A 23,526-nucleotide genomic window follows, 5' to 3' on the forward strand; every position below is an offset into this window, starting at 1 on the left:
CTTGAGTTAACAAATTGAATATGAGCAATCAACAACGGATACAATAAAAAAAAGTTGATGCAATTATTAGACCAAGGTTGTGCTTTCAATTTTGAACTGTATATTCAATTGCAAGAAAAACAACACCAAAATAAAGATAGAGTAAAAATATTGGGTGACGTAAGAAAGAAATTGGGTAACACAAATAGGGAGTCCAGAACCCATTTCTGGTTCTTTTGGACAAGTGTGACGAAAATGTTTGTTTAAAAAAAAGAGTGACATTTTTATATATAGTACTCTTTTAAAGAGCATTATACTTTAACGGAGTTTTGGCCGTTAAAGTATAGCGTTCTTTAAAAAGCGCTATATATATATAACGCTATTGTAAACCGCGCTATACAGCTATATATAACGCCACTATAAACCGCGCTATATACATAGCGCGGTATATAACCGCGCTATACTTGTTTTATGGGCCCATCAATAAGTCTCTTGCGTTTAACTGACATAACAATAGCGCTATACCTAAAAATATTCAGCCCACCGAGCTAGGCATTGCCTTATTTAAAGGCGTTAGGATTTTACAAAAATCCATTCAAAAATATTCCTAACTCTCGTTCAAATTTTTCTTCTTGTTAAATTCTCGAGTATTTTTTCATAATGTCTGAAGAGCGAAAAGTAACAGTTTCATTATATTGGAGGGGTGAGGTTGTGGTGGCGAATAACTCTGTTAGTTATAGTCTATCTCCACAGTGTCATATTAAGTTGCCACTTACAATGCAGTACGATAGATTGGTATCGTTGTTATGTAATAAAATGAGTGTAAGGAAACGTTCGGTGAACCTTAAAGTAACCGGAAGATATCCGTATTCCGTCACTCCGCAAGGGGTTGCTTATTATGTTGAGTTTAACATCGACGATGATGAAACTTTGAGGGATTTTTTGAGGACTCCGGATGAATACCAGAAATTTCTTGTGATAAAAATGTTGGAAATGTACGTCAAGGTCGAAGACGTTCGCAATAATGAGGTTGCGTATAGTAGGGATAACCCTCAGTCATCGGGTGGTTATTCTGGAGTAGTTTTTGCCGGACAGGTTCCGGATGAAAGAGTTTGCCCTGATTTAAACTTATCACCACGAGCGAATGAGGAGCGAGAAAATAATTTCTCTCTTGCTTTACATAATCTACAAGACGAGTGGTAAACTTTAATTTTCCTTAGTGTTATGATGTATATTTTTGTTGTATTGAATTTGTATTAACACTCATATATTTCACAGGGGGTACCGGCCAGATATGACTTTTACAAGTTATGAACCCACGCCCAGTTAAAATATGCGTAGTTCTGGTATGTTGGATCATGGTGGTCCATCCGGGAGTCATTACCAACAGGATAATGTCCATCAAGGAATGTCAACACATTACGACTTGTAAGTGAAGTGATACAACTATATGGAAAGTATTTATTAATTTCAGTAACTTATTATTTTGTTGTTTGTGCAGTGAAAACGAGCAAGTTGAATCACTTGTTCTCACTCAATTGCCCGAAGACGACATATTAAATCGGGATCTGGCAGATGCACAGAGTGAGGAAGAGAACAGTGATTATGACAACAATGCCGATGATTCCGGAGACGACACACCCTTCCCTCGTGAGGATGGTGACGAGGAGGAAGAGAATGAAGGACCTGATTTGACGAGAGAGTATGCACCACCCCCCGTTAGACCAAGAGTGTACGAGTTCCAAGTGTCGTTTCATTCAAATAAGATTCCCTACCTTGATAACTTGCCAAGTATGCCGGATGTGGATGCTCTCACAAGGGATTTTGATGAAATTCGGACAGCAATGTGGGATGATTCTAGACCAACGGTGCTGGCAAAGGGCATGCTTTTTCCTGATAAAGTGCGCCTAAGCAGGGCGGCAAAAATATACAGCGTAAAAGAGTGTCGTGAGATGACGGTATAGGAGTCAAGTCCGGATGTATACAAGGTTGTTTGTCGCAGATGGTTTACGGGTTTTCATTGGATTCTGCATGCGAGCAAGAAGAACAAAGGTCTGTGGAAAGTGGGTAAATATATTTCCACCCACATATGTGAAATGGACACATTCAATGGGAATTACTACAACTTGGATATTGACTTGATTTCTCTTGTCCTTATTCCACACCTTGAAGCGTCCATAATGTATAAAATCAAAGAGTGCATTACATCATTCCACCAGAATATGGCCATACCATTACCAAAAGAAAGGCATTTCTCGGGCGCAAACGTGCATTTGAAATTATTTATGGTAACTGGGATAAGTCATTTGCAGCTCTACCCAAGTACATGGTCGCACTGCAACACTTTAACCCCGGGACGGTTGTTGAATGGAAGCTTGAGCGGAGTCCGAAAAAACCAGAACATATATATATTCAATTACGTGTTCTGGGCATTTAAACTAACAATTGATGGTTTTCCGCATTGCCGGCCGGTAATATCCATAGACGGCACTCATATCTATAGAAAGTATGATATCATGTTGTTGATAGCCGTTACAATAGATACTAATGGACAAATATTTCCTCTAGCTTTTGCTATTTGTGCCAATGAAAGCCAAGAGACGTGAACGTTGTTTTTGAACCATTTGAAAGAGCACGTTGTCAAATAGCGTTCCGGCATTTGTCTAATATCTGATCGGCATGGTGGTATCTTAAGTTCTGTAGAGAACTTGCCTGCATGGCAAGAACCTTATGCCTACCACAGTTACTGTGTGAGGCACTTTAAGGCCAATTTCCAGAAGGCACATCCCAACAAGGATCTGCATGATTTGATGTGGATGGCAGCAACACACCACCAAGAGCATAAATTCCGGAGACACATGGAATCTATCAGGCAGGAAGACGAGAGAGCCTATCATTGGTTGATGCGACATGAGCTTCACAAGTGGACTTTACTTGCGGATGGTGGAAGAAGATGAGGAATTCTGACTACAAATGTGTCAGAGTCTTTCAACGGGTTATTGAAGTCGGCAAAAGGATCACTGCCATGGTGCGGATGTCGTTCAAGAAGATGGCGGAGAGGTTTGTTGAAAGGGCTGCAGCTGCAACATCATTGATGGAAAGAGGTGTTGAATTTATGCCACTGTCGATGAAGAGATTTGAGAAATGTAGGCGGTGAGCACATTGGCATTCATTTTTGCAGTATGATCACGACAGAAATATTTTTAAAGTTCACACCGTTATCCATCAAAATCGGGGGAATAATGTACATACCATAAATGAATCTAGAAGGTTATGCTCTTGTGAAAAATGGTCCATCTACCACATGTCGTTCTTACATGCCATCAGGTGCTTTCAACATATAGGTTTAAGGCCAACCAACTACGTTGATAAACAATATAGTGTTGCTGCTTGCTTAAACACCTATAGTGGGCAGTTGCAGCCAGTGGGTGCTGAGCATTATTGGCCGCCGGAACCATTTAAAATGGTGTGTAACAAGGACTATTTGCGTTGAATACATGTGCAGAAGAGAACGCGTATACGGAACCAAATGGATGTTAGCGATACTATTTATGCACGCAAATGTGGTATATGCTCGCAAACAGGACACGACCGTCGAAAATGTCCTTCGGCTGGTTTGGGTGGCGGTGGTAATCAAGCTCGTGGCATGATGCTCCACAATATCGAGGCACATGAGCGGGACGGAAGTGCTCCAAATTAGTCGGCCGGCCGAGCAATAATCGGGCAAGCCACCTATCAAGTCGTCGTTGTATGGCATCCAGATGAACTATCAAATAACAACAGAAAACGTGAGTATGCGCAACACATGTGAAGCTATACAAAGTAAGTTTAGGTACACATTTACCTGTGTGCCCTCCAGCATATCCAACACATCCCTGCAAAGGGGGAGATTATGCCGAGCCTCGTAATCTCGTACATAACCACGCCGGAGAACCCACCTCCTAGCTAGAGGGAGAAACGGAGGTGATACATCCGGAGGTAATGGTGGTAGAGGTGGCTGCAACTGCAGGAACCGCTCCCAGGCCCAAACCTAACATACCAAGTTGACGTAAAGTTTAAGAAAATTTTTGACTAGATAGAATTGGAAGGAATGGACAGAGTATTCGAATATGTTATCACCTGTAGAAGCGGCAAATATCCACATACGTCATGCTGGGTGCCCATGCTCGCCCGTCACAGATGCCTGTACAAGTAGGCGAGAACAGCAGCACCCCAGCTGTACTGGGGTAAATCATCTAGCAGCTGAAGATGATGAAGAAATCGCAAGCTGACTAGGTTCCCCTAAGTGTTCGGGAACAAGACCCCTCCAAACAGAAGGAGCAACAGCAACCTCGTATACCGGTGAATATGCAGATCATCTGTCTCCCCGATGATGTCGGGGTGCAATATCTCCAAATGTTGTCGAATAGCTGTCAAACTCATGCGACTGGCCCCTGAGTGTGCAGTCTCATCCTGTGGCCTGAAACCAGTGAGCTGCTGCAGCATGTCCAAATACTGCCCACGCGTCATCTCTCTCATGGCCAGAGGCAGTGCAACGGGCAGTCCATCAACAGGCATCCCATATAAAACCTCCATGTCCTGCAGCGTGATGGTGGCCTCGCCAATGGGCAGGTGGAAAGTGTACGTCACCGGTCGCCACCGCTCTATCAGGGCCGTGATCAAAGACCAGTCAAGCTGCAGCTGTCCGATCTCCAAAATCATGTAGAAGCCCGTATCCCGCAGGCGCTGGACTACACGAGGATGGAGATCTCTGTCCTTCATAAAATCCCACATGTCGTCCACTCTCCTAGCGCGGAGAGTCTGGACCAATAACTCTCCCTCCCATACGTAGGCGGACCTATGATCGCCCTGTAACACTAATAGCTCATCGGAGACAGGTCCGGGATGCATAGGCGGCACGTCCATGTCGTCTACTGTAAATTAAACAACATTAATTGTATGTTTGATCTGTAAATTAAATAATTATTTTTTATAATTATACAATATTTAATTGGACAGAGTATATATCTATGGGTTCCAGACTCCATATTTGATGCCCAGTAGGACCAAGCTATCCTGAGTTCTTGTATGTGTCAATTTTATTATTTTCGTAATTTTGTATGTTTGTTTTGTAAATTAAATAATTAATTTTTATCATATTTAATTGGACAGAGTATATACCTATGGGTTCCAGGCTCGATATTTGAGGTCCAGTAGCACCAAGCTATCCTGAATTCTTATGTGTGTCAATTTTAATATTTTCATAATTTTGACTGTTTGTTTTGTAAATTAAATAATTAATTTTTATCATATTTAATTGGACAGAGTATATACCTATGGGTTCCAGGCTCGATATTTGAGGCCCAGTAGCACCAAGCTATCCTGAATTCTTGTGTGTGTCAATTTAAATATTTTCATAATTTTGTATGTTTGTTTTGTAAATTAAATAATTAATTTTTATCATATTTAATTGGACAGAGATTGTGTTTGATCTATCAGTATAAAAGATACTTAAACTACAGGGATTCTACGCTAAAAGGCTCTACATTTTACTACGCTAAAAGGGCACTAGTCTTTAAACAAATAAATAATCACATTACCACAAGTTTTGGCCTAGAGTTTCCTAGGGATTTACATGAAGTTTTTCATGGGAAATTACTTGTGAACTTTTTCCCAAAAAAAAATTCAAATAAACTTCTTTTGTTGACACTACTTAATCAAAGTTTTCTTGTGAAAGAATTCGCAAGTAGTTTACAAAACAAATCTGTAGTTCCTAGGTAACTTATCTAAGAATTTAAAACCTCTAATTAACTTACTTGAAGATTTACATATTTCTTTACATGGGTCAATTTTACATTGCATTTTCAAGAGAGATATTAATTTAGACAAACAAGAGTCTTAATCATGAAAGAAACTAATCGAAACAGATGAAAGCAAATTACATCGGGAATAACCTAAAACAAGTCATCATACAACGATCAACATTAATCATTTACAGAAACTTGCACTTTATTCATTTGTGTATAATTATTCACTAAAATCTTTATTTTGATAATATTGATATTATTTTATAAAATCGTATACAATGATTCGGTATATGCCGAAAAACTAGTCGTGAATAAATGCAGGGGCAGAATGAAATTCTTTTTCAAAATCAACATCATTGTCTCATACATTTTCCCCGGGGAATATGCTAAAATGACATTCCACACCGGAGCCATTTGATTAATAGCCAAAATCATCAAAGAAATTTACAACGGCGAGGACAGGGAATACCCAACAAGAAGGAATCATGGGACTTGCAATGTCGTGATATTCTCACTCTTGCCAACCCTTCAACTTAACCCAACTTGGATGACTCACTTTGGACTTGTGATTGCAAGCTTCTCCGGAGAAAATCGGACAACTTTGCAGTGGCAGCACGTCCTCGCTCCAAACAGCGAATGTAGTCATCAACTGAATACAGGAAAATTCTTAGTCATAATTGTAGATTAACTCACTCTTAAGGAACAAAAGCCAAATTGCAACTATCAAAAACTCTTTCCACACAACATTAACTCCCCCTAAAGTGAATGTACTCTTCTCTCAGTTTAGTTTATCAAAAATGATGTCCATTTTCTGAAAAAGAAAAATGCTACTCTTTTCTTTTTAAATTGGTAAACACAATTATCTTCTTACATTACAAAAAAATTCGAAAAGTGATGAGACTCCAAAATGCCAATCTAACAGAAAGTGAATCGTTTTAACTCTCATCCAGATACCATGCAATGTGAAAATGCAAGGGTCAGATGGCAGGGAGAGTGACATATATAAGAGGAGGTTAGGGGGAAGCAACATACGTCTCTGCTAAATTCAAATTTACCAGAAGATCTGATGCTGCTTCTAAGTTCCATAAGATACATCTCCCAATCAAAGCAACTTTACAGTATTAATTCCATTTATTGACTCTGCAATCAAACTACAACTACAAACTTTTTGACAAGTAAACTACAACTACAACCGTTGCAATTACTTAACTCACTGCCCCCCCTCCCCCCTTTTTTTTTTCCAAAAATAACAATGATGTCTGGACCAACTTGTGCGTAACTTGACTATTCTCCGGGTACCAGTATCCTTCCACCAGTACAGCCACCAAATAACTTTGTCCCACCAGGACTTAAAATCATTTTTTAATCACCTATCTTTCTTGCTTAATTCGAACATTGGCCTCCCCCGCTGTCTTAATTCCAACTCCATAGACCGCTACACTATATCCTTCAGTCTATTTAACTCATATTCATATATTTTCAACTTATTTCATTTTATGTTTATGCTTTCAATACTTACGGAGAAAGGCTAACCCTCCAAAATAAAACTGGGAGTTAAGAGTGGTGCTGCACAACAGAATTATCCACAACCCCAAAAAAATAGAGTAGCGCTGCACTATAATGCTGTAATAATCAATCATAACAAGCATATGTTCAGATAAAAAATGTTCTGATTCGAGTGAGTCTTCTATTTGACCTAAGCTCCTGCTGGACAATATACTTCCATGGCTCTTTATAACTAAACCTTATCCTATTTCTCCTACTTCGAATCAAAATTGAATTGATTTATTGCAAGTTCAGCTTAGTGCAAGCGAGCAGTGAAGCTTGTTAACATTGGTCAATGAAAATGCTAAGTTCAAAATAATCTTTTTGTCGTTCAAAGTAGTTTTGGCTTTACACATAAGCTGCAGAGAAGGATAAGCAGAGCATGTTGATATATCCATAATGAAATTCTAACATGTTAAAGAAAGAAATGTTGATACATTGTTTCAAACAAGGGGATTTAAGAAAAAAATTGAGAGGTGAGCCAAAACCCAAGGTGTTTCTATTTAAACGTGTAATCAGAAAGAACAAATCCCGTGGCAACCAAAACAAGAAATTCACTAATGGTATCACTCGAGAGTCATGATGATGCAGAGCTACAAGATATTGCCATTTTAAATGCAACCACACTACAAACTCCCAAACTTACGTTTGTATCTATAGTGAACCACAAAACTAAGAGCGATGGTAAAACATCATGCTGAAGGTAAACAGCTAAAATGCATCTCTGTTGAAGAGAGAAATTATAAAGAAACCAGACAAATAACTATCCCCTAGAGACAAACTGCATCAACAAACTGCTGACAAACCTCTCAGCATTGACAAATTTACTGTAAGAACCACAAGCTCCAACCGAAACCCATAATTTCAGAACCAGGCAGAATAACAAAGAACTGTGAGGTAATGAAGCTCCAATCAAACATAATAAAAGTATAGTGCTAAGCATAGACTGCTTATTTCCGGGCATATAAGCACATACTGATACAACTTTGATGCTATAAAAATCACATCAGTAAAAAGAACTTCTACGAAATATTATTATAAATGACATTAGGAATGTAACTACATAGATTCCGACTTACCTGACATTACACCGTGTGTAAAAGATGTTATAAGTCCATGTTCCGTGGGTTCACCTCTCACTTTCAATGATTCATCAGGAAGCACAGATAATGTCGAGTTAGGAAAAACTAGATATACAAACGCCTTCATTTTCTGTTATCATCAGGAAAGAAAATTATACACCAGTATTATTATATGAGTACGAGATCGTTAAGAATGCCAAAAAAGCTTAATGAATTACATAAAAGACTAAACGGATACAACCTGCTCTTCTAGCTTGCTAGGGTCCAGTAGAATATGTCCACTCTCTGATAGACTACAACATATTGCAACTACAAAAAACAATAACCCTCCATCATTTCATCTTTCCTCATACTGAAGCATTAAGTAAATCATCAAATAATTATGCTTCATCACAATATGCACATGGAAGATTAATACCAGCAAGGTGCTTCAAAGGAATCCCAGCATCCACAAGGGCAGCACATACTGCATTTATGGCACATGGAAGAAGCTTAAGAAAAGTGCAGTCAAGGAAGTTTCCTGACTGACGAATCAAAGTTGAAGAATGATCTTAACTTCAGTAATATGCAGAATTTAAACATCACACGATAGACGAGACATAGGCAGTCTTTAAAAAGATAGGTCATTTTGCGGAGTTTCTTCAAAATAAATGTTTCGTTGTTACATAATATTCTCCTTATTAGAAGTCACTTCCTGAAAATTTTAACATTCTTGATATTACAAAAGTCAAAATGAGACCATAAAGAGAGTTAGGACTTCTGGCGGGTAGGTATACCCTGTCCTCACGCTTACCCTTCTCTCAAGGGCCTCACAAAATAGGTCACCAAACTATAAAATACCAACTGTCCTAAAAAATGAATGACTCTTGAAAATATAGCCAGCATTCTAATCTAGAAGCAAGATTCTTGGAGCACTATACTGAAAAGTGAATTCTGAAAATCTAGGAGGAACCAAATAAGGGATGATTATAACATAATTACAATTCAAAGTGCAAGATAAATAAATACACACGTATAGAATATGAAGAAGCAGTTAATCCCAGGCCCTTATGACAGCAGAATTATTCTAAGTAATCTGGGATAAATTAGCGGTGTGCTCATTCACTTATTTATTTGATGGTTTGATCATTTATTCAAATTGGCGAGAGCTCTTTTCCCATTATCCCTGAGCACTCTCAGATATCAGTGTAAATCGTCCAAACTGTAGCAAGAGAAGGAGTTTAATAACTAAGGATACAGCTCCATCATCGTTGACAACCTGCATAAAAATTAACTACTTCAGTTTGATTGGAGCTATCATTATGATCAAACAAATATATATACACTTCGCAAACAAAAAGAAATGAGCTAACAAAATGACAATGCATAGAAATACCCAAAAGACCAAACCTACTTTTATGTCAGGAAGTTGCAACAGCACATTGAACTCATAAGCTATCTGATATTACGATTTTCAGATGACACATAACCACCCAACTAAGATGTCAAAACCTCAACACAACTGTCTTAGATGGGCATAAACGTAATGTTCATCAATGCGTACCCTGCATTCCAATATCATAGCACACTGATGCGAATAATTTTTAGCCCCCAAATAAAGTGGCTAGAACTTGCACTTCAGCTTTCATGCTTAATAGACTAAATGATGAAACAAAGTGAAAAGGCCGATAAATAAACAAGAAATAATATGCATACCGTCTATGTTGCCCAATTGTCTCTAATCCTTCAAAAGTGAATTAGAGGGATTTTAAAAGGTCCTACTGCAGGCCTGGGCTCTAAGTGACTGTAACATAACCATTGTCGTCTAAGTTACTATGTCTTCATCTAAGTACCCTATCCTCTTTATATGCATTGTACTACGCTCTTTGAATCAGATCACAGCCTAATATGCTTTGAGTTAATTGCATGGTGCCGGTCCCTTGTAAAGAGGGGATATCCTATGCTTGTTCCTCTACATTTATCCTACGGCCTCTCTCTTCCTATTTTCCTATTACTGTTCTTCTCTTTAGACAACTGTAACTGCTACAATGAACATCTTTCTACTTTGCTTTTCCCTTCTGCCTCGAAAATTCTGATTTACATGGTACGTTCTTTATCTTCTTACTGTTGTTAGTGTTCACACAGAACAACAGGCTTCTGTTTTCTTAACTTTGAAAATTTTCAGTGCAATATTGAGCAGTATTTTCATATAAGCCTGCGTAAAAACTATCCAACATTTTCTTGGGAGTACAATGAGTGATGCTGAGAACACTAAAGAAGCTTTGTTCAGTGAATTAGGAAAAGAAGACCATCAGCATGGAATGTTGCTCCTCTAGCTCTTATATGAGTAGTTTGGAAGGCGAGAAATAGAAAGGCGTTCGAAGGGGTAGAGAAAGACCTTGTTTATTTGGGGAATAGCTTGATGTCTCTAATTTCCTTTTGGTGCACCCTTGAGTTTCCAGTTTGCATATAGGTGACTTTAGTAGAGACCCATGTTTTCTTGTAAGGGGCTCTACTTTCTGGTATATTGCTTGTATACCGGAATTTCCCCAATAACAACAAAATTACTCACCTTATAAGAAGAGACTGTCCAAAATTTCATTACTGCCCTAGAAATATTTTTACCTTCTGACTTCCTTCAAGAACTACAATCTTTGTAAACATGTAAGAGTTGTAAGTTATGGGGTGTTAATTACTTTTCCATTCAAGAACAAATTCAAGTTCTCTATCCAGACTACAGCTACAGTACAAAGCTAACAACTCGTCCACCACCAACACGAAGAATTAAACCCATATATATAGCAGCAACAACAACAAACAACTCCATCCTTAGCTAGTCGGAGTCAGCTATAAGAATACTCACTATCCATCTTGCTCCATTTGAACCAGTTTCATTCTAGTGTTAAATAGTTTAGGTTGTCTTACACTATAAGTTCTTTCCATTTTCTACTAACATTCAAATCTCTAACAGTTACACAACTGGCAAAACCACGAAGTAATCATCTTAATTGTTGCAGGCAAGGTTAACAAATGCCTATGGAATGAACTTCCTCTTAACTTTTAGACTGTCTCACCTGAATGATAATTGACGTGGTGGTATTTGGATGAACATTCAAAACACAAATGCTTTGCACAGTCCTCTTCAAAATCATCTCATACTCCTTCTCCGCTTTACCTAAACACAAAGTGAACTTTTGAGATAACGAAAGGAGAATCTTCTATTGCGATCATGCCCCATTATTACATCCCAGTCAAATAACAAGGAGGTCTCTAAAACCAATATTACAATCATCAGACATATAATGCAACAAAAGAGATACACACCAAACAATTTGTGAATGAAAATATCAAATATCCAATACTGCAATTTGCCTTGTCATCAATTAGTAACAAGAAGTGCATGAAAAAGGCCAATTTAGAAAGTTCAAATAGCAGTAGTGTCAAGCATCTGTAGTAACTTTGGATGTGTGTTTCTCCGCAAGAAGAAACTATTCTGAACATAAACTTTGATCAGATACCAAGCACCTTGGAAATAATGAAGTAATGAACTGCATTTTGGGGAACTCACCACTCTGCCCCGTTTTTGGCTTCCAAATTACTTCAAAGCAGGCTTTTTCCGGGTTCTCGTTCTTCTTTGTTCCAGCCTTTGGTCCATAAACAGCGGCAAGAACTTTTGTCTCCCCTATACAAGTATAAACCCATCTCAAGACTTCTATGAAATCCAACTTTAAATGAAAATTAAATAAGGCAATTCCAAGAACACAAGAATATCATTAACCATGAGAGAAGAACAAAGTGATACAAAATCTCATGAAATCAGTTTTAAATGAGCAAAATTAGCTAACTCTAAACCATGCGAAAAATTGTTCAACAGACACCAATATTTTTTTTTTAACTCAATTCATCCCACTTTAAGTGTGGTAAATTAACTTCCACAGAACAAAATTGACCACATCCTGATAGTGATATTTCAGGTGACGAATAACTTGTTTCAAAGTCGACAGTTAATTATTTAAAAAGGAGTACTAAATTTTCCACCACAAGTAAACGAAGAGAAATTAGAACTGTAGTTCAAAATGTATCAAGAGTTCAAAGGGTAGATATAAAATACCTTGAGACCAACTAGCAGAGCCATGAGCCCGATTAAGAACGTTACGAATGCAAGCCAACGGCCTCAATTGGTTCGCTGTTCGCCCATCCTTCCTATCTGTTTCCATTGCTCTGTAAGTGCAACAACCCTCTCTCTCTCTCTCTCTCTCTCTCTCTCTTCAGGGTTTTAGTTAGGGTTTATGGGGTTGCAAGTTAGGAAGAAGAAGAAGAAGGAAAAAAATAAAATTACATTGCAGCCCCTGTTATTTTCTTTTTCTTTTAAAACTTTTCGCGCTTTACAATACATATGTGATAGAACATCTGGTGAAAATAAAATTTAGTAGTTTTTTTTTTCTCATGTGATAAAAGTAATAAACAGCGCCATTTGGGCACCAAATATTAGTTCAATATTTAAGATATACATGAAATATTGAAACAATGGATTGAAAATACTTCAATTCAAATAATTATTTCATTCACAAAACTTTAAATTTAACAAACAAAAAAAAATCCAAATACAGTTCATACAAGCAATTTCCAATTACTCACTTTCCGCTCCAATTTTAAACACCTTCTCTTTTCAACTTCAAGTAAATATTTTTCAAAAAGAAGTAAGGCCTCATTTATTTTTATTAAGATTAAAATGTTTGAATCTGAATACACATTTGAATATTAGTATATATATTAAGATTAAAATATTTTGAATCTGAATACACATTTGAATATTGAATAATTAAGAGTGTTTGTTTTCTCTGAATGAGTAAATTTTTCTTTATTTAAAAATTAATAAGTATAAATTCAAATTGAATAGTACTAATTAATTCAATACTATATTAATAAAGTATTTTTAAAAAAATTATATGGTGGTTGGTGGTGATGATGGCTAACAGCGGTGGTTATGGGTGTCGACATGGTAGTAGTAGCTGGTAGTGGTGTTGATTGATAGTAGTTATTATGGGTAGTAGATAGTGGATGATAATAGTAGTTAACGGTAGTATTTAATGATGGTAGTGGTTGATAATAGTGATGGGTAACATATTGTGGTGGTTGATCGCGATGATCGGTGGTTGTTGTGGTAATGATGGTTGGTGGGGATGGTTGTAAATGATGGCTAGTGGAAGTGGCAACTAACATTCATGCTTGGCGGGGGTAGTGGTTGTGGCTGAGGACGACGGTAATGAGTTATGGGTAGTTAAGTGGTGGTAGTCAATAATGGTAAGGTGGAAGGTGGTGAATAGTGGTGAAAGTGTAGAACCAACAATGAAATATCTTTTTTATAAAATTCTTGAAATAATAACATAATGATATAAGATTTTGTTATAGATCTTAATTAGTCTTAATGGTTAAGATCTAAATGATTAAGATTCATGCATCCATCTATATTATATTAAAAACACGAAAACTTTTAGCGAAATGTTGTTTTCTTTTTTTTACCCTATAATAAAGTATAACATTGGACAAACTTATAATTTAAGTTATTTTTTTAATATTTAGTACTTCAAAATCAATTAATTTTGCTTATCAAAACATTCCTTATTTGAACTAGGTAAAAAAGTCCTAAATATTAAAATATTAATATAAAAAAGTTTTATTTACTTGTAGGTGACTAATTTTCTGAACATGAAACGCGGTGATGCTTGTCCTAAGTTTTTGTCCATTTCCTTTCTTACTTTGTTATAGCTAATTTAATCAATTTAGACTAAATTAATTAGATTATTAATAAATTTATTCGTTAAAACTTAATACAACTATAAACGATAAATATATAAAATTTAACATATACTAATTATCCATTAGTTGATTTTTTTCATCCTATGTAGTTAAATTTGTGTCTCATATTCCTATCATGAAAAAATATATACGTAGTTATATTTAGAGTTACAAAAGTATATTTATTGAGTTACATATTTCTTCCTTCTATATTAGCTCAAAAACTCTATATCATTTTGAAAAAAGAAATATGCAACACCTTTTTATAGCTTTTTTTCTTAATGTATTGGTGATTGTGATATGGCTATGTAGTGTACCCTAACAATATAAGTATTTTTTAAACTATAGTGAGTTGTAACATGTGTTAAAAATTATTTGCAATATATTCCCAATTAATATTTAGATGTAAGTAGTCATTATCTTATAAATAACTTGCCGTATAAAAACTTTAACATATTTGAATTCTTGCATCTATCTCTCTACATTACCATCTACCAACGAAACTTGAACACTTCTGATCAACTTAGAAATCTAAAAACAAAGAAATAACTATTTTCCCCATTTTAGATTAAATATAAAAGATACAAAAAGTTTCTGAAGCTTCAGTTTTGATGAGTGTTGTTCATTATCTTCATCTTAAATTCGGTGAAAAATCATGAATGATTACTATGTTTTTATCATAGCGATAAAAGTAGGACCAAAAGATATACTTAATTGACAGGTACTAAAGTTGTCGAGAATCCGAGTAGTGTAAAATTTAACCAAAAACGGTATAATGACAATAATAAAAACAATGAAAGTTAATAATAACAACAATTAAAGCATATAAAGAAGACACCAATTTAATGTGGTTCGATCAGTGTGCCCTACGTCCACAAGCGGAGAGGAGTAATTTCACTATAATAATAAGAGTACAAAAGAAAGTACAAAATTAGAGTAAATACTCTAATTAATCCCAAATACCCTAAGAGAATAACCTCACAAGATCACTCCAAATAAAATGCTCACACAAGTGCTTCCCAACACTCAACTCTCATACAAAACACTCTTAGTAAAGGGGAAAGGAAAGAAACAAGAAATGAAGACTCAAGTCTTGTTGGTGTGTCTAAAATGAACTAATGGCCTTCCCTTTTACAGGCAAAAAAGTCTTGGCCTCTTAGGTGTAAAAGAAGAGATACAACTTGTGCAAATGATGTTCACCACACAATGCAATATTTTTGGGTCCCAAAGAATATTGCCAACAAAGTTTACACTTTGCAAAGATGCTTATGTTTATGCGAGATGGACTCTATTAGCCAAAATATTGACCATAATTACAAATCTCCACCTTGGCCTAATTTGGCTGATATAGTAAATTTGCTCCACCTTCTCCGCAAAAGTCCCAATGGACATATGTTAAAATTTAATGCCATCAAAATCAGATAAGTTGTCTGATACCGAAACTGTAGTAGGGCCTATAACAGTGGATCCCAATAAAGTATACAACGAACCAGATCTGTGTGCTTTCATGATCACAAGAGCACCATGAGAAACTTTCAGAACTCCACCTTCACATGTGTACTTGCACCAAAGAGAATCTAGAATGCCCAAAGAGATTAGACGTTTCTTCAAGTCAGGAACATGTCTAACATCGGTGAGAGTTCTCACCACACCATCGTGCATTTTGATTCGGACTGTACCTTTTCCAATAACTTTGCAGGCAGCATTGTTGTCCATCAAGATAACTTCACCTCCAATAGATTCATATGTGGTAACTAAATCACGATTGGGACACATATGATAAGAACAACCCGGATCTAAAACCCACTAATTGTTAGATTTGAAACTATTATTAGTTGCTAAAAAAAATAGTTCCCTCAGTCTCATCAGCAACTACACTTATTTCGGCAGTGTCAGTATTTTTGTGCTCATTTTTCCTTTCCTTATGCTTTTCTTTATTTTCAGTTTATAGCATTCGGATATAATGTAACATTTCTTATGACAATAGCGACACTCTAAATTATTGTATCTGGATACGGAATCGGATTTGCCCCTAACAAACAAGTCAACTTGCGCTTGAGTTCTACTAGCTTCCCTAGTAATATCACTATCTATCTGTTCTTTTGATTTTAAAATAGATTTAATATCCTTATAAAAGATATGATCATTTGCATAAGACATAGTATCTCTTATATGCTTAAAATATGGGGTAGAGAATAAAGTAGTCACACGACTTGATCCTCATCTTTATTTCAGCATCTATATTACTCAAATCCATAAGAAAGGAATCAAATCGTATTTTCCATACAAATTGTATAAAGCTTCTCCTTCAGGTAAAGTCTATTTTCCACTGTCATCTTCATATATAAGGTTTTTAATTTTTTTCACATGCCTTTGGCTGTGGTTTCTACATAAACTTCATGTAAAACCTCATTTGATAGATTTAAGATGATACATGATTTTGCCTTTTTATCTATGATGGCAAACTCCTCATCCGTCATTTTATCTGGCTTCTTCTCCTTTCCCTGCAACGCCAAATCTAAGTCATCCTGAATTAGGATAGTTTCCATCTTTAATTGCCACATTCCGAAGTTTGCACCTCGATCAAATTTCTCAACATAAGTCTTTGTTAGGGTCATTTTGGCTATTGAAACTAAACCGGTTAGATTCGGCTCTGATACCAATCTGTTAGTATCCGAAACCCGAGTAGTGCAGAATTTAGTGAAATAACGGTATAATGACAATAGCAAAGACAATGGAAGTTGATAATAACGGCAATTAAAGCATATAAAGAAGATATCAATTTAACGTGGTTCAGTCAGTGTGACCTACGTTCACAAGCGGAGAGGAGCAATTTCACTATAACAATAAAAGTACAAAAGAGAGTACAAAATTAGAGTAAATACTCTAATTAACCCCAAATATCCTAAGAGAATAACCTCACAAGATCACTCCAAAGAAAGGGTTCACACAAGTGCTTCCCAACATTCAACTCTCATACAAAACACTCTTAATAAATGGTAAAAGAAAGAAATACAACTTGTGCAAATGATGTCCACCACACAATACAATATTTTTGGGTCCCAAAGAATATTGCCAACAAAGTCTACACTTTACAAAGATACTTATGCTTATCTGGGATGGACTCCATTAGTCAAAATATTGGCTATAATTACAAAAGTACTGAGTTTTCAATTCAAAAGAAAGTTAGGAGAACTCTTTTTACTAAAACTAGTTTTAGTGTACGTGCGTTGCACATGTTTTTTGGGGTTTATTGATAAAAATTATACATAGAGTAAAAACAATATGTGTAATAACAATTAACGCTATGCAATATTCATTTTAACGAAAACATAAATATTATGACATTGACACAATAGTTGAATTGAAAGAATCTGTATCTTCTGATTTTAGGTGAATTACTTATATAGTATTTGATTATTGATATTTTATTGTATGATATCTTTGTGGACAATATTATTGGTGTATGTTATTTCTTTGTTATTATTTTTCTTTTATAGATTTATTGTTTACATAGTTCAAATAACAAAGGATTTAATAGATGCAATCTAGTTGATTTCAAATTTTTAAATATTAAATGACTATTATTATTCTTAAATATTAGAAAAATAATAAAATAATTAATTTTACCTAGTGTGAGATTTATTTTTAAAGGGTAAAAATAATGAACGGTATTTTGCTACGGTTTTCGTACTTTTAATATACTATAAAATATAGAATCTAGTCTATGTGTGTTGTCGTGTGTCCTGCATTGAGTAAGAAATTTTAAAAATCACATAAATATTATTGAAAATTATATCTTGAGTTATAAATAGACGTTAAAGGATATCGTATAAATTTTAAAAATGAGAATGTTAATTTTATTTATCCGAATCAATAACGCAATAAACTTTGCTCTACATAAGTCCTCATAGTCTTAACTAAGATTATTTACCATTTGTTATTATTTGAAGAAACATTTTATTTATTCCTCGAGAATGATTTCTAATCGCAATTCGCAAAATATTAGACAGAGTCTTGACTTATTTTTTAATTTTATCTCAATGTATCTAAGAGGACTGCAAAAACGATGCGAGACAAAGTACAAAAATTACTAAAATTCCTAAAATAAATAAAAGAGGAAAATATCTTTTCAAGAAGTAATCAGATTGATTTCAATGATTGACATAAATGAAAAAAACATTTTCAAGAAAGATTAAAATTATTTTGATTCTAAAGTACTGGAAAGAACAATCTTAAAGAAACGTGCCAATCACAAAATCAAACACTTCATAATTCTTTTGAGCATCTCAAGAATATTATAAGCATATTGAAAGAATACATATTGTACTTTAAAAAAAAGATAAATTTTATATATTTGACTACTATTGTGATGACCCAAAATATTATTTTTAAATTCAATAATTAATTATGTGGTCTAAAACCTCGAAAAGTACTATTTATTATTCTTCGACTTGCGTGCGCATTACGTAAAATTTTCCGGAAAAGTTTTTATGCGAAAAATGAATTAAAATGTGAATTAGAGCTTTAAAACTCAACTGAGTTGACCTTGGTCAATAAATATTAGCAAACGGACTCGGATCAGTATTTTGACAGTTTCGGTAGGTCCGTATCGTGATTTGGGACTTGGGCGTATACCCGGAATCAAATTTCGAGATCCTTATCCCGAGATATGGAATTTTGAAGAAATATTAAAAGTTTAATTTCAAACATTGACCGGATGTCGAATTATGTGCAAACGACCCCGGAATAGAATTTTGATGATTCCAACAGCTCCGTATGGTAATTTTGGACTTAGGAACGTGATCGGAATTATATTTGGAAGTTCGTAGTGGAGTTATGCTTTTAAATGCCGAAAGTTAAATTTTTGGGAAGTTTGACCGAGGGGTTGACTTTTTGATATCGGAGTCAAAATCCGATTCTGAAAATTTGAGTACCTCCGTTATGTCATTTATGACTTGTGCGCAAAATTCGAGGTAAATCAGACGTGATTTGATAGGTTACGGAGTTATTTGTAGAAATTGAAAGTTTCAAAGTTCATTAGGCTTGAATCTATGTGTGATTCGTGTTTTTAGTGTTGTTGGATGTGATTTGAAAACTCGACTAAGTCTGTATGATATTTTAGGACTTGTTGGTATATTTGGTTGAGGTCTCGAGGGGCTCAGGCGTGTTTCGGATGGTATTCAGAGTATTTTCCTTCATTTTGGCACTATTGGTAGCTGCTGATTTCTGGTATTTTAAACCTTGTTCGCGATCGCGAAGATTGGGACGCGATCGCGTAGGCTTAGTTGAGGCAGTGTTAATTTTGTTCTTCGCAATCGCGTGAGGTCAACCGCGACCGCGTAGGTTGGGCTAGTATGTGCATCGCGATCGCGTGGCATTGTTTGCGACCGCGTAAGGTTAATTGAGGGCTGCTAAGTTTTGTGCTTCGCGATAGCGTGAAGCGGGATGCGATCGCGTAGCTTTGAGACCTTGTGACTCGCGAACGCGTGAAAAGGGCTGCGATCGAGTAGAGCTGGGAATTCTGTGCTCTGCGGTCGCGTAGAGTTAATTTGAGCAGTGGTAATTTGTATTTCGCGATCGCGACACGCGATCGCGATGAGTAAAAGCCTCAGCAGAATGTTTAAGTTCTGACATTTTTAACGAATTGGAGCTCGAATTGAGGCGATTTTTGGGAAAGATTTTAAGTGAAAACATCGGGGTAAGTGTTCTTAACTCAATCTTGGTTAGATTAGCCGAATTCATCACTGTTTTTAACATTTAATTGGTGATTTAAGTTGGAAAAAAAATTAAAAACCATCTTGGAAAGATTTGAGGATTTGAGGGTCGAATTGTTATTGGAATTTAGTCATTTTGGTATGGTTAGACTCGTGATTGAATGGGCGTTCATATTTCGTAACTTTCGCCGGATTCCGAGACGTGGGCCCCACGAGCCATTTTTTAGTTAATTTCGGATTTTTATTGAAAAATGTAGTATTTTCTTATAGAATTAATTCTATAATTTTTGTTGACTGTATCGAATTAATTATGACTAGATACGAGTCGACCGGAATCGGAAAATCGAGAAAAAAACATACTACTTGATTAAATTAGAGCAAGTCGAGGTGACAAGTGTGTACACGGGCTAAATATGGAAGATTATATTTTTAAAATTGTGTAGATCATTGTTGCGCATTTATTAAACTATTTTATCTTTTTATATTCTTCATCATTGATCTGAGATATATACCTCAAATTTGTTTGACCTTTTCCTACTAATTGTTATACCTGTTTAGTTGAAACTTGGTTTATTTTATTCTGTGCATTATTTGAAGGGTGTTTTTCGTTAAATTAAACATTTTGTAAGATTTTTGTCCACTGCTAAGCTCTACTTGGCCACTAATCATATTTCATGTTTACGAATACTGATATGATTATCAGTTTTTGTAAAATTCTAAACTTAAATATTTATGATATTTGAAAAATATGAAAAAACTTATTTTAGGAGTATTCCAAATATAAATACTTATGTCAAACACAATTTCATTATTTCGTCTAAGGGTGGCATGTGGGCCGGACCCAGTCCTAAGTGAGCCGGTCCTAAGTGGTTCCAATCTTCTTGTTGGAACCGACCCGGGGCCGGGACCACGAACTAATGGTTCCGAGTTAAGTGGGTCGGTTCCGGGCCTAAGTGGGCCTAAGTGAGTCAAATGAATACTTTCTATTTTTTTATTTTTTTTTATAGAAGTTAGAGACAAACAAATGGTGATAAAAATATTTAAGGCAATTCCTTTTAAATTATATTATAGAATTGTGACCTAAATTTTTTAATTCAAATTTAAAGACAAAAATATTTTAAAGAGATATTCAAAGCAATGCGTTATAATTTTATTATAGCATTATAAACTTTTCTAATATAATGGACAAAGTGAGGGTTAGAAGGAAAACTATATGGTAAGCACATAACAGTAACTATTTTTGCCAATTCTTCCCGAATTTTTTTTGGATCATAATATAAAATACCACCGGTAACAGTGTTAATTTTCGGTTAAAATTGATTTGACCCGATACTAAGGTCAGCCTGACTAGGTGCGCTTGTCCCCTCGGCCAAAGCTTTCATACGAAAATATCTAGCTTTATCTTGAGGGTGTAGCAATATGTGTCTAGTCAAACTTTCCGTCCCCCTCGACTTCCAACATATTTAAAAACTAATTTTTTGCCACAAATTTTACACTTAGCCCTATTTTTTTCTCTTAGTTGAGTAAAAAAATGGCCAAACAACATGTCACGACCCAATTTTACTTATAGGTCATGATGGCGCCCAACACTATAGCTAGGCAAGCCAACTAATAAATTAAACATATATCGATAAAATTTAAATCCAAGAAAAATAATAAGACACCAAATTCTACCAATGTGTGTGCCAAGACCTGGTGTCACAAGTGTATGAGCATCTAGTAGATTATACAAAACTCCAAATACTGTCTGAAATGAAAATAGACAGAATTAAAAATACAAGAAGAGACACTGGTAGCTGCAGAACGTCTCAAAAAGGCAGCTCACCACTATACCTCGGGATGACGTGGATATGTGATGATAGGTCCTTCGGATATGTAATGATAGGTCCTCCACTAGTACATGTCTCAGATCCTACACAAAAAGTGCATCAAGTGTAGTATGAGTACGTAAATAACGTGTACCCAGTAAGTATCAAGCCTAATGTCACGACCCAAAATCCAACTAGTCGTGATGACACCTAACCTAACCCAACCTGCTAGGTAAGCCAACTTTTAACTATCCAATTCCAATAATAATTATTAAAAAAATTTAAGTAAATAATTATCTTAACATTATACATTCTCCAAGAACTAGTAGTACAAATCATGAGCTTCTAAGAATAGAATATACAAAGCGGAAATGAAATAATACATAGTCTGTTTGAATAATACATAAATAGAGCTTTTATAAATCTAAGGCTACCCTGAACCAAAGGCAGCTACAACAGAAACGCAGGTACATCTTCAAGTCCCGCAACCATTGAACACAGCAACAACATCAACCAACATCTGCACGCAATGTGCAGAAGTATAGTATCAGTACAACCGACCCCATGTACTGAGTAAGTAACAAACCTAGCCGTAGGTTGAAAGTAGTGACGAGCTTCCACCAAGGTGGGGTCCAAAACTAATAGTCCACAACAATCCACTACAACATAAAGCAAATAATGCCAGAAGTAACTCAAGGATAAAATACCCAGCCAAATCATGATTTCAAAAATAGTAGTTCTTTCTTTCAAATACATCAGTGAAAAAAAAAACAAATCATTTGCTGGAGTTGCCAAAAATATGAATAGTTTGAAAACAATAAATTTCTCCCAAAATCTTGTCAATAATAAATAAGATGTTTCATTTTCCTTCCGGATAACCCGTGTAAAAACAAATACATTACTATGCCCATCTGTCAACAATGTGTGAAAAATCATGAATGATGTGATGCAGTACAACACGAGAAAATATATCTCTATGCATGTATGTCATGTGTGCATGCCAATGCAATGCAACTCAATGACAAGATCATAAACAGCCTCTCGGGCAGAACATCACTCATATACAGCCCCTTGGGCAAAACCTCACAGTCACTCGTGCCTAAGGGTGGCATGTGGGCCGGTTAGGATCAGGCCCGATCCATGACCACAAGCCCAAATGGGCAGTGGGCCTAAACGGTTCTAACCGGATAGGACCGGGACCGTGGGGAGGTAGGCTGGGTAGTGGGCCGGTCCCATACGCGAGACCGGGACCGGATGGGAAATGGGCTGGTTCAAGCGGTCCTAAACGGGCCTATCCAGGCCCAAGGACTGATTTAAAAAAAAAAAAATCAGCCACATTATAGCCTTTATGGCATTTAAAATATGGCCGTTTTACCTGCCAAAATAGCCGTTAGCTATTTATAAATAGGCAATTAACCTACCTCCCCCCCCCCAACTTTGTTTTCATAATGTTCTTTTTTTTGTTGTTTTTTTTTCTTTTATATATATATATATATATATATATATATATAAGCTTATATTTATACTATACTATATATACATCTCATAAGATATATAAGCTATATATGAGATAGATATGAAATATTCGACATAGATATGTTTCTGAAATATAGATTTAGGAGAAACTAGTATGAAAAATGCTAGGTTGGAAGAGGTAGATATACCTCAAAACCTCGATTTGTTAAACAAATGGACGATTCCTAAAGTCCCTATTAGAACAATCTATGATTATGGATGGTTTGATAAACTTTCTTCTAAACAACATGTTAAAACAACAGAGCAATCTTTAGCTTTAAATTCGTCTGAACAGACTATTCGTTTGTTAAACAAA

The 23,526-nt window shown here is 35.7% G+C and overlaps 2 protein-coding genes across 2 annotated transcripts; both read right to left on the minus strand.

Moving 5' to 3' along the window:
* Positions 1-4,260: 4,260 nt before the first annotated feature.
* Positions 4,261-4,752, minus strand: LOC142177272 (serine/threonine-protein phosphatase 7 long form homolog). Its single transcript, XM_075245744.1, has one exon. The coding sequence runs from the start codon at positions 4,750-4,752 to the stop codon at positions 4,261-4,263; it is 492 nt and encodes a 163-aa protein (XP_075101845.1).
* A 1,321-nt stretch (positions 4,753-6,073) lies between these two features.
* Positions 6,074-12,702, minus strand: LOC107802221 (exosome complex exonuclease RRP46 homolog). The gene is made up of 8 exons (XM_016625677.2): positions 12,483-12,702; positions 11,940-12,053; positions 11,446-11,546; positions 9,630-9,650; positions 8,811-8,883; positions 8,634-8,701; positions 8,390-8,522; positions 6,074-6,414 (listed from the first exon to the last, which is right to left on the minus strand). Exons 1-8 carry the CDS (start codon positions 12,586-12,588, stop codon positions 6,299-6,301), a joined length of 732 nt encoding a protein of 243 aa, XP_016481163.2. The 5' UTR covers positions 12,589-12,702; the 3' UTR covers positions 6,074-6,298.
* Positions 12,703-23,526: the final 10,824 nt, after the last annotated feature.

This window comes from Nicotiana tabacum, chromosome 23 (genome assembly GCF_000715075.1).
Source record: "Nicotiana tabacum cultivar K326 chromosome 23, ASM71507v2, whole genome shotgun sequence".
Classification (NCBI taxonomy): domain Eukaryota; kingdom Viridiplantae; phylum Streptophyta; class Magnoliopsida; order Solanales; family Solanaceae; genus Nicotiana; species Nicotiana tabacum.